Source organism: Nerophis ophidion, linkage group LG04 (genome assembly GCF_033978795.1).
Source record: "Nerophis ophidion isolate RoL-2023_Sa linkage group LG04, RoL_Noph_v1.0, whole genome shotgun sequence".
Lineage (NCBI taxonomy): Eukaryota > Metazoa > Chordata > Actinopteri > Syngnathiformes > Syngnathidae > Nerophis > Nerophis ophidion.
In genome coordinates, this window is record NC_084614.1 from 67,835,478 (window position 1) to 67,848,227 (window position 12,750).

A 12,750-nucleotide genomic window follows, 5' to 3' on the forward strand; every position below is an offset into this window, starting at 1 on the left:
TTATTTGATATGCCATTGATATTTTTTTAATTATTATTATTATTTGAAACTCGATTTTGCATGTCACTATACAGTTATACAAGCTTTGCTTGTTCAATATTCAATGCAAAACTTGTTTGGGTCCCTATTAAAAGGTAAGTTTGTTCAACCTTGGCCCGCGGCTTTGTTCAGTTTTAAATTTTGGCCCACTCTGTTGTTTTCTTCACCCTGTTGGAGCGTTTTATGTTACTAAGTTTCAGAGCAGATACGGCGCAAATTATAGTTTGTCTTTGTTTTTGTATTTTCCTCCTTTTAGGAGTGATTCTCGGTTATTCCCTTTTTTGGAACCTTTTTCGCAGACCGTTTTTGTTATTTGGAGATATTGTATTACTCTGACTCTGGAGGTGAAAGAGCCGCCAAAATAAAAGCCCTACAAATGTATCCCTACTCTGCATCTGAGTTACCAATAGGTAAGTCAAGTTGGTTTTGCATAATAGCGCCTCTTTAAGACTGGTTAGATTTAATTAAAATTTTTACTGGTGTTATTTTTGTAATTATTTTCATTACTATATCCATGTTTAATTAAATATAATCTAATAAAATGTCCATCCATCCATCCATTTTCTATCCTTTGTCCCTTTTTGGGGTCGCAGGGGGTGCTGGAGCCTATTTCAGCTGCATTCGGGCAGAAGGCAGCGTACACCCTGGACAAGTCACCACTTCATCGCAGGGCCAACATCATCCATCCATCCATTTTCTACCGCTTATTCCCTTTTGAGGTCGCGGGGGGGCGCTGGTGCCTATATCAGCTACAATCGGGCGGAAGGCGGGGGTACACCCTGGACAAGTCGCCTCCTCATCGCAGGGCCAACACAGATAGACAGACAACATTCACACTCACATTCACACACTAGGGCCAATTTAGTGTTGCCAATCAACCTATCCCCAGGTGCATGTCTTTGGAGGTGGGAGGAAGCCGGAGTACCCGGAGGGAACCCACGCATTCACGGGGAGAACATGCAAACTCCACACAGAAAGATCCCGAGCCCGGGATTGAACCCAGGACTACTCAGGACCTTCGTATTGTGAGGCAGACGCACTAACCCCTCTTCCACCGTGAAGCCCAGGGCCAACATCATTCTAATATAATTTAACTAGTTTGGGATTGTGTTTTTTTTTGTGGTGTTGTTTTTTGAGGTTTTATTTAGTTTTGTTGGGTTTTGTTAGATCAGTCAAAGTGTGGAGGTGGGGGCGTGGCCTGCGGACCTGCAGCGAAGCGGGGTGTGCCAGGTCCGGTTTCGAGATCAGCGACAGGTGTGTAGATGTTATCTAATCACCTGTAAAATCATCAAAAGGTTCAGAGAATCTGGAGAAATCACTGCACGTAAGCCATGATAATACGGACCTTTGACCGTAATATCTGCATCAAAAACCGACATCAGTGTGTAAAGGATATCACCACATGGGCTCAGGAACCCTTCATAAAACCACAGTCAGTAACTACAGTTGGTTGCTACATCTGTAAGTGCAAGTTAAAACTCTGCTATGCAAAGCAAAACCCGTTTATCAACAACACCTAGGAACGCCGCTGCCTTTTCTGGGCCCGAGCTCATTTAAGATGGACTGATGCAAAGTGGAAAAGTGTTTTGTGGTCTGACGAGTCCACATGTAAAGTGTAGCTACCATTATGATGTTCACTCATGTTTTCTAATGACTGTAAGTCTTCAACTGTACAAAGTATTTCAATGGTTGGAATCTGCGCTTTTGGATGATATACCCGTGACTATGGTCATCTAATTAGTTACTATGGTCATCTAATTAGTTACTGTAGTAATCTAATTAGTTACTGTAGTCATCTAATTAATTACTATGGTCATCTAATTAATTACTATAGTCATCTAATTAGTTACTATGGTCATCTAATTAGTTACTATAGTCATCTAATTAGTTACTATGGTCATCTACGTCAGTGGTCCCCAACCACCGGACCGATTGGTACCGGGCCGCACAAGAAAAAAACTAAAAATAAAAAAATTAATAAATATATGTATATAAATATATATATATGTATATATATATATACATACAGTATATATATATATATTTTTTTTTTCAATTATTAAATCAACATAAAAAAAATATAAATATACATTATATATCAATATATAGCAATACAGTCTGCAGGGATACAGTCCGTAAGCACACATGATTGTATTTATTTATGCGGTCCTCTCCAAAGTTTCTTACAGTCATTACTGTCACTGTCACCGACGTCCCACTGGGGTGAGTTTTCCTTTCCCTTATGTGGGCTCTACCGAGGATGTCGTTGTGGTTTGTGCAGCCCTTTGAGACACTTGTGATTTAGGGCTACATAAATAAACATTTTGATTGATTGATAGATACTTTTATTAGTAGATTGCACATTTCAGTACATATTCCCTACAATTGACTACTAAATGGTAACACCCGAATAAGTTTTTCAACTTGTTTAAGTTGGGGTCCACGTTAATCAATTCATGGTAAAATCATTGATTGATTGATTGATTCAATCAGGCATTATTGTGAGGTTTTGTATTAGTGTTCCTAAAAATAGATATACCGGCCCCCAGACACATTTTTTTCACTAAACGTGTCCCTCGATTCAAAATAATTGCCCAAGCCATGGTGTGCTTTTATTTTGAAAGCCCCAACCGGAAATTGTGCATATTTGAATGTCGCATGCTTGCCGGACCCCTCTTGTCAGTAAGGTGAGCACGTTCACTTTGAAAGGGACTTCATAAGGAGGACAATAAGGAGGACAAGCCGATATCGGAATCACCGAATCCCCATGTGTCGTCCGTGGAACTGTGCGTACAAAGACCCGTAAAATAAAGAAAAGGAGACTCCCTTAATTACAAGAACCGCGGTGGAGTTGCTGAGACTTGGCGGGCGTTCAGACTCCGGCAACCGACGATGCTGAAGTGAAACGGAATAAGCTTCATTCAACTCGCTGGACTTCTTCCTTGGTTTTTATTTGGCACCGGAGTACTACCCCACTAACTAACCTAACAAGTGTGTCCACTGAAGGTACAACAGATCTTCCTTTTCTTTTCTTAAAAAAAAAAAAAATGCACTTCCAGCTTTGCTCCGAGGTGGCTCGCAAGTGTTGTCCAGGGAAGTGACTGACAGCTCGGCCACAGCTGCGCGTAATCACCCGCTCCCTCCTTCCACCTCCACGGAAGTCTGTTTCCGTTCCTTTCATTGTGTCGGGATTCGTAAAAGTTGAACCCTTTTAAAAAAAAAGAAAAAAAAAAAGGCAAAGGGATGATTATTTTTGTGTGTCATTTATGATTTCTTTGGAGACGTTTCTTGGAACTTCACGAGGGGGCACAAGCGCTCTAGCTTGGCCGGGGAGAGGACGCTGGTCGGCGGCGTGAAGCCCGGGCAGGGACCGCCATCATCCATCAGATTAAGATCAAGGCAGCCCTCGGAGGGACTGCACCGGAGAAGGGTCCACTCATTCTGGGATTAAACCACCACCTTTCCCGGGGAATTCTACCATGTCAGGTGCAGGGGATTGCACATGGTCCCTCCTCATCTGTGTGATGGCGCTCTCATGTGGTAAGTACACTCTCAACCCACCCTTTGGACAAGCCTACTATCACTTCCTTCTAGTGGGGTACCAATTGTGATGCATAGACGAGTTATGGTGCCAAATTTGTGCATCTGCAGAGGTAGCTGCCGCTCTGATTGGTCAATCCACAAGAAGGACACACTTTTTATTTGTGTGGCTACTCGAACAAGTCACAAATACTCTGGAGGTTACACACCACTATCACAGTGGCTGCGAATCTTTGGGTGTCCCACGATTCGATTCAATATCGATTCTTGGGGTCGCGATTCGATATCGTTTTTTTTTTTCGATTCAACGCGATTCCCAATTCAAAAACGATATTTTTCCGATTCAAAACGATTTCGTATTCTTTCAATCATTAGGATTTCAACAGGATCTACCCCAGTCTGCTGACATTAAATTAGATTAGATAGTACTTTATTTATTCCGTCAGGAGAGTTCCTTCAGGAAAATTAAAATTTTCAGCACAATCCCATTCAAGATCAGACAAACATTACAGGGAGACAGAACAGGATCGCTGACCGGTCTGCCGGCTTCCAGCGCCCCTTACAAAAAAGATGAGATACAGGAAAACAAGGGAGGGATGGGAGAAAAAAATAGAAGATTAAAATAAAATAAAAAAAATCGGTCTTAGCCTGGGCCCCGGAGAGGGTGTGCAGACTGAGGCCAAGGGAAAAAAACAAGTCATAGCCATAGAACACATCCCTCTTACATGTGTGTAAGAGGGAAACATCAAACATCAAAGAACACAGAGGACATTAAAGCAGCAGATACAACCAGACACTTCTACATACAGCTATGAATAAAAAGTAAAATAAACATATCCACTGTGGTGGCCTCTGCGGTGTTCCACGCCATCGTCCGCTGGGGTGGAGGGAGCATGGCCATAGACAGGAGCAGACCCAACAAAGCAACCAAGACAGCCGACTCCACTCTCGGCCAGTGTCCAGTCCGCATGGATGAGCGAGGATACGTCCAAGTTGACTGAGGTGTCCGACACATGCTCACCCAGCCAAGACACCGCGAACCCTCTCCTTCCCAGCGCTCAGTGGTAGCTCCGCAGCCATGTCCCCTCATCCGCATCTCCTCCAGTCCCTCCAAACCGACTCCGGTGTGGCAGAGACCCAGCAGCTGGTCTCCATGGCCAAAAGGCTCCCAGGAGGCAGATCCAGAAGGTCACAAAAAAAGCACCACAGAGGTCACGAAAGTGCTACCCCTTGTCACACAGTCCCAAAGGGTCCGGGACCAAAAGGCAAGAAAATATAATAACACATGAAAACAAGAGGGAAACACAAGCACAGAGCTCCTGCCAGCAGCAGCCACTACAGCAGTGCCATCTTGGAAAAAAGACATGCTAGCAGAGTAGTAGATTTAAACCAAAAAAGCTTTTATAATTGTAAAGGACAATGATTTATCAACTGATTGCAATAATGTAAATTTGTTTTAACTATTAAACAAACCAAAAATACAACTTATTTTATCTTTTTGAAAACATTGGACACAGTGTATTGTCAAGCTTATGAGATGCGATGCAAGTGTAAGCCACTGTGACACTATTGTTCTTTTTTATTTTTATAAATGTCTAATGATAATGTCAATGAGGGATTTTTAATCACTGCTATGCTGAAATTATAACCAACATTGATACTGTTGTTGATAATATTCATTTTTGTTTCACTACTTTTGGTTTGTTCTGTGTCGTGTTTGTGTCTCCTCAATTGCTCTGTTTATAGCAGTTTTGAGTGTTGCTGGGTCAGGTTTGGTTTTGGAATTGGATTGCATTGTTATGGTATTGCTGTGTATTGTTTTGTTGGATTGATTAAAAAAAAAAAAAGAATCGATTCTGAATCGCACAACGTGAGAATCGCGATTTCGTATTCGAATCGATTTTTTTTCCCACACCCCTAACTATCACCCTCCTTTTGATTCCATGGCCTTGTCCTATGGTCTTTCTCGCGTGAGGCGTCTTATACAAGCAATAATCCTATATAGTTTGTCCCACATAAGCCACCGATGGAAAATAGATTTTTAGTTTTGACTCACTGGTCCGCAGGATGCACAAGGCGTTAGAAAAAAGTGATATGGACTCTCTTGTTCACCATTGTGTTACAGTATATTTCCTCAAAGAAGTAGCATGAAAATAAAGGAATCTTTGAAGGCTTAGAAGTCTCAACACAGTATTGTCTAAATAGCTGACAACACACAGTAGCAAGATAAGCATCATGGTCTGCATGAGTGTTGGGGAGCAGCGGCTCGCTGAGGGCTCCTAGCTTTGGGTGAAGAAGTGCAGAGAAACAGCTGGAGATCTGGACTACAGACTTTACCCTCAGCAGAGAGGTGGGATTTAACTTCAATACTTCAAAGATTTTTTTTTTTTTTTTTGCAAGAGAAACCACGTTGTTGTCTTTACAAAACAAAAACAATAAAATAAGAATTCCAGAAGACTCCAGATAGGGGGGAAAAAGACGACACTGACTGATGTTGTGCTTCAATGAAGTCCCTAAGGCCGACAAGAGTCGATTGTCATTGTTTACCTCTCACCGGAGACCAGCGACTTCGGACTCCGAGTGTAAATGTGCAGAAACTAGGCTCAGACCATAAGATTATTCGACTCTGGAAGAAAGATCGTAGGTTTTGGACAACAGCACAGTGACACATCGACGGTCTAAACCAACTGGTTGTGGTTTGGCAGTTTGTTTGCATGACCTAATTGTACAGTAATACACACATAATTTAGCCCAAGATATACATAAACCTAATCACTTATTGGTGATAGTCAATGAATATTACTTAGTATTGTAGCAGGGAAGCTGCGGTTGGGCAAAGAAGTGCAGAGAAACAGCTGTGGATCTGGACTACAAACTTTACCCTCAGCAGAGGTGGGATTCGACTTCAATACTTCAAAGAATTCAATACTTCACAGATTTTTTTTGCAAGAGAAGCCATGTTTTCTTTACAAAACAAAAACAATAAAAAGAGTTCCAGAAGAATCCAGGTAGGGAAGAAAAAGACGGCACTGACTGATGTTGTACTTCAATGAAGTCCCTAAGGCCGACAAGAGTCGATTGTCGTGGTTTACCTGTCACCGGAGACCAGCGACTTGGGACTCCGAGTGTAAATGTGCAGAAACTAGGCTTAGACCATAAGATTCAACTTTGGAAGAAAGATTGTAGGTTTTGGACAACAGCACAGTGACACATCGACGGTCTAAACCAATTGTTTGTGGTTTGGCAGTTTGTTTGCATGAATGCCAAACCACAAATACACACATAATTTAGCCCGAGATATACATAAACTTAATAACTTATGGGTGATAGTCAATGAATATTACTTAGTATTGTAGCAGGGAAGCTGCGGTTGGGCGAAGAAGTGCAGAGAAACAGCTGGAGATCTGGACTACAGACTTTACCCTCAGCAGAGAGGTGGGATTTGACTTCAATACTTCAAAGAATTCAATACTTCAAAGATTTTTTTTTTTGCAAGAGAAGCCATGTTGTTGTCTTTACAAAACAAAAACCATAAAAAAAAGTTCCAGAAGACTCCAGATAGAGGAGAAAAAGACGGCACTGACTGATGTTGTACTTCAATGAAGTCCCTAAGGCTGACAAGAGTTGATTGTCGTTGTTTACCTGTCACCGGAGACCAGCGACTTGGGACTCCGAGTGTAAATGTGCAGAAACTAGGCGGAGACCATAAGATTATTCGACTCTGGAAGAAAGATCGTAGGTTTTGGACAACAGCACAGTGACACATCGATGGTCTAAACCAGGGGTGTCCAAAGTGCGCCCCGGAGGCCATTTGCGGCCCGCAGGTCATTTTTTAACGGCCCCACGGCACATTTTAAAAATACTATGGAAAAAAATTAAAAACATAAAAAGTGGTATAAAAGAGCAAACAGGTGAAATGTAACAAGAAAATGGTGCAATATTTACTCTAATAACACAAAGCTGCCATGCAGGCTGTTTCTTTCTTTCAAAAAAAAAAAAATAGTGAATCAAAATGAATTATGAATTATTGACCAATTCAAGGCTCCAATTTCGTCACATTATTTATTCCACTTTGAGATATTTTTGGGGGCAAATGTTGCATAATTTGTGTTTGCCATATAAATAACTGAGCTGTTTTTTTTCAAAGAAAGGCCTAAAACAAAAAAACATAAACTACAAAAAAACGTATAATTGACGAATAGATCGGAAGTTGATCTCGTGATCATTGTGTTAAAAGTAAACAGTAAAAAAAAATATATATATTTTTTAACACTTTAATGAGTGGACCCTTTTGGATCAGTGTGTTTTGTTTTTAAGCATCATTGCACAAAAAAATAACAATGAATTAAAATCAGTGGTGTTATGAGTTGTTGACCTTTTTACGGCTCCAATTATGATATAAAAACGTTCTACTTGAAAATTTTATTGGGTGAAAATATTGCATATTTTGTTTTTTTTTCCCATTAAAAAAACATCGTTTTCTTTGACAAATAGAGCATACAACTTAAATCATTAAAAACGTCATATTGACAGATAGACTTAATGTTGATCGAGAGATTTAAAACTTGAATAATAATAAAAATAACAATACTGAATAATGACACATTTTTAACATTTTATTTTTACCAAAACCCTTTGGGGTCCCAGGGATCAAGCCTGAGTGGAGGCCTAAATGTATATGTTTTATTCATATATTGTATTGGTTTTTAAAATAAATGGCCCCCGCTTGCTTTGATTTTTTCGGTGTACGGCCCTCAATGGAAAAAGTTTGGACACCCCTGGTCTAAACCAACTGGTTGTGGTTTGGCAGTTTGTTTGCATGACCTAATTGTACACTAATACACACATAATTTAGCCCAAGATATACATAAACCTAATAACTTATTGGTGATAGTCAATGAATATTACTTAGTATTGTAGCAGGGAAGCTGCGGTTGGGCGAAGAAGTGCAGAAAAACAGCTGTGGATCTGGACTACAGACTTTACCCTCGGCAGAGAGGTGGGATTTGACTTCAATACTTCAAAGAATTTAATACTTCAAAGATTTTTTTTTTGCAAGAGAAGCCATGTTGTCTTTACAAAACAAAAACAATAAAAAAAGTTCCAGAAGAATCCAGATAGGGAAGAAAAAGACGACACTGACTGATGTTGTACTTCAATGAAGTCCCTAAGGCTGACAAGAGTCGATTGTCGTTGTTTACCTGTCACCGGAGACCAGCTACTTGAGACTTTTGTGTGTAAATGTGCAGAAACTAGGCTTAGACCCAAAGATTTGACTTTCGAAGACAGATCGTAGGTTTTGGACTACAGCACAGTCACACATTTGTGGTCTATACCAACTGGTTGTGGGTTGGCAGTTTGTTTGCATGACGTGAGCCTGAAAACCTAACTCAACACAAGAATAATTTTGTGTCAACTCTAAAAAGGGTCGACATGAATTTTGACCTAATTATATACTGATACACACATAATTGATCCCGAGATATACATCAACGTAATAACTTATTGGTGATAGTCAACGTAATAACTTATTGGTGATAGTCAATAAATATTACTTAGTATTGTAGAATCTGTTGTAATCTATGTGAAGTTATTTTTCAGATGCGTCAGGTCTTTGAGTTGTGTATTTTATTTCGTTGTAGTCTAGATCATGGATGTCAAACTGTGGCCCGCGGGCCAAACTGTGGCCCGCCGTGTAATTTAATTTGGCCCTTGAGGCAATATCAAATTAACATTAGAGCTGGCCTGTCGGTATTATACAGCGGCGGTGCCACTGTAACACCACATTCACCGATAATACTCCTACTTGTCAACCCTCCCGATTTTCCCGGGAGACTCCTGAATTTCAGTGCCCCTCCCAAAAATCTCCCGGAGCAACCATTCTCACAAACTTCTCCTGATTTCCACCCGGACAACAATATTGGGGGCGTGTCTTAAAGGTACTGCCATTAGCGTCCGATACAACCTGTTGTCACGGCCTTTTTTTCATCTTACAAACAGCGTGCCGGCTTAGTCACGTAATATATGTGGCTTCTATACACACATCAGTGAATGCTATGCATACCTGATCAACAGAAAGTGGCCGCATAAACAACTCTAACACTGTTACAAATATGCGCCACACTGTGAACCCACACCAAACAAGAATGGCAAACACATTTCAGCAGAACAGCCGCACCGTAGCACAACATAAACACAACAGAACAGATACCCAGACCCCTTGCAGCACTAACTCTTCCGAGACGTTGCAATATACACCCCCGCAACCAACAAACCCCGCCCCCCCAACCCCACCCACCTGAGCCCCGACATTAATGAACTAGCATCCAAGAAAAGATAGCAGGTATCTGGCTCGGGGACATCAGATTAGATCAGTGTGTTGCAAACTGAGCAGTGAAAAAGGCATAAATGGTTGAATTTATTCATTGTTATTTTATTTTCAAATTCATTAGCCTGGGGAACAAGTTAATATGGATATTTTCAGACGGCTGCAAATAGAAAAGAGGCCTTCAATTTTTTTATTTAAATTTTATTAATTTACCATTGATGTTTTTTCGTCTGTTTTTTGCATGTTGATTTTGCACTATTTAATTATACAAGCATTTCTTGTTCCATATTCAGTGTTAAAGCAAATCAGTGTAGCAAACTGAGCAATAATTAGCGTTTTATTCATACATTTCTCTTGCTACTTCAAGGCTTGAATGTTTGATTCGTTCATTATTATTTTATTTTAAAATGTATTATGAACCTGTGGAAAAAGTTTATTTTGATATTTCCCTCTGAAGGCTGCAAATAAAAAAGAGGCATTAAATTTTTATTAAAATTTTATTTGATATGCCATTGATATTTTTTTAATTATTATTATTATTTGAAACTCGATTTTGCATGTCACTATACAGTTATACAAGCTTTGCTTGTTCAATATTCAATGCAAAACTTGTTTGGGTCCCTATTAAAAGGTAAGTTTGTTCAACCTTGGCCCGCGGCTTTGTTCAGTTTTAAATTTTGGCCCACTCTGTATTTGAGTTTGACACCCCTGGTCTAGATGATGTCATCTTCAGTATTTGTTCATGTTTTTGAAAACAACATCCTTTCCACCATTTAACGTGATGTAGATTTTACAGTTGGTCTTCCAAAGTTGGATACATATCATTCTTCATTTTGATTAAGTATATTCTAATGACAATATTTGGTTCAAATTAACGACTACAAGCAATTAGTTTTGCTTATTTTTTACACTATGATTAGCATCAGCCTTAAATATCAACTGAACAACAAATCATTATTTGTTGTGCATTATTTTTTTATATATTTATTTTGCGCATACAGTAGATCTCGGCCCATTCGTGGTTCGTTGTTAATTTTTCTGCATATATGCAGATTTCTTTTCTATGCTTTAAATTTTAAATTAGTTTCTTTTAATTGTAGTTTTGAATAGAAAATGCTTTTGTGGAGCTGGCCACAATGGTAAAAAGTGTGCTGCAGCCTTGAATACAGAAGAGGGCATTGTCTCACATGTCAAGTCACTCAACATTTTCCAGCAGGAAGATGGTTTGACAAGACGAGATGTGGTGTAACTGCACGTTTTGTAAATACAGTAGTGTGTACTGCATGCTTGTAATTTTTTAATGTGTAAAACTATTCTAAACTAAGAGGTAAAGTATTTCAAAATAGGCGCTTTTTAAGGCAAGATTTGGGTGATATAGTCTAAAATTTATATTGTGATATATATATATATATATATATATATATATATATATATATATATATATATATATATATATACATAAATATATATATATATATATATATATATATATATTGCAGACTCCTGCGATAAAGATAAATATCACAATATATTATTTGTCTTATAAATGATAATAGAACCATTTTAAAACCAGTTACAAATGTTCCTAATTTGGCTGCTGACATATGCAGTAACATGTTACATCATTTCTGGTTGTATTATTTTGTCAATTTACTTTGCGCTGCAACATGTTTTATTTACATTTTTGTTAAAATGTAATACGCATTCATTCTTCCACATCAGGGGTATCAAACTCATTTTAGATGGGGGGCCACATGGAGAAAAATCTACTCCCGAGTGGGCCGGACTGGTAAAATCACGGCACGATAACTTAAAAACAAAGACTACTTCAGATTTCACAACAAAATTAGGCATAATAAAGTGTTAATTCCACAACTGTATATATCGGTATCGGTTGATATCGGAACCGGTAATTAAGAGTTGGACAATATCGTAATATCAGATATCGGCAAAAAAGCCGTTATCGGACATCTCTAGTCGTTATTTATACTTTCTGAATAAATGATGTGATGATGTTCATCAGTCCACTCATTGGTGTTTATTTTCAATCTATCAAGATAATAAAATATCAACATTAAATTACGGGATGTTATTTCTGTAGTTTGCTAATTTTCCTCGACTGCTGCATTAACATTATGTGTTTTTTTTTCTCCCATATGTAGCATCATCTACAACAGGGGTCAGCAACCTTTACCACTCAAAAAGCCATTTTGACCCGTTTCACAAAATAAAAAGAAACAATGGGAGGCACAAAACAATTTTGAAATTTAAAATGAAATAACACTGCATACAGAGTTTTTTTTTGTGCTTTGGGCCATGTCCAAACTAGGGGTCTCAGACACGCGGCCCGCACCTTAATATGAAAATTTAACGTTAGTGCGACCCGCAAGATTTATATGCCGCTTGACAGCATCACACTTGCCAACCCTCCTAATTTTTCCGGGAGACTGTCGAATTTCAGATAATCTATTCTGACGAATGTATGCTGGTGTTCACCCTGACAACAACAATGAGGGCCTGCTATGATGGGGGAACCTTTAACGCCCCCTACAACCTGTGCTAACAGCTTGCCAGCCCAGTCACATGTTGATTGTGGTTACTGCAGACACACGTAAGTCAAGGCATACTTGTTCAACAGCCACACAGGTTACACTGATGGTTGTGATATAAATAACTTTAACACTCTTACTAATATGCGCCACACTGTGAACCCACACCAAACAAGAATGACAAACACATTTCGGGAGAACATCTGCACTGTAAGACAACATAAACACAACAGAAGAAATACCCAAAATCCCATGCATCTCTTCCGGCCCACATTATACACCCACCCCTCTCCG

The 12,750-nt window shown here is 39.3% G+C and overlaps 1 protein-coding gene across 1 annotated transcript in view; it reads left to right on the plus strand.

Annotated features, from left to right (window-relative positions):
• Positions 1-2,676: 2,676 nt before the first annotated feature.
• Positions 2,677-12,750, plus strand: part of tmem132e (transmembrane protein 132E) — a 975,100-nt gene continuing 965,026 nt past the window's right edge. The window contains exon 1 of the mRNA XM_061898877.1: positions 2,677-3,579. Coding sequence (XP_061754861.1) covers positions 3,519-3,579 — 61 coding nt within the window. The 5' untranslated portion in view covers positions 2,677-3,518. The remainder of the gene's footprint in view (positions 3,580-12,750) is intronic.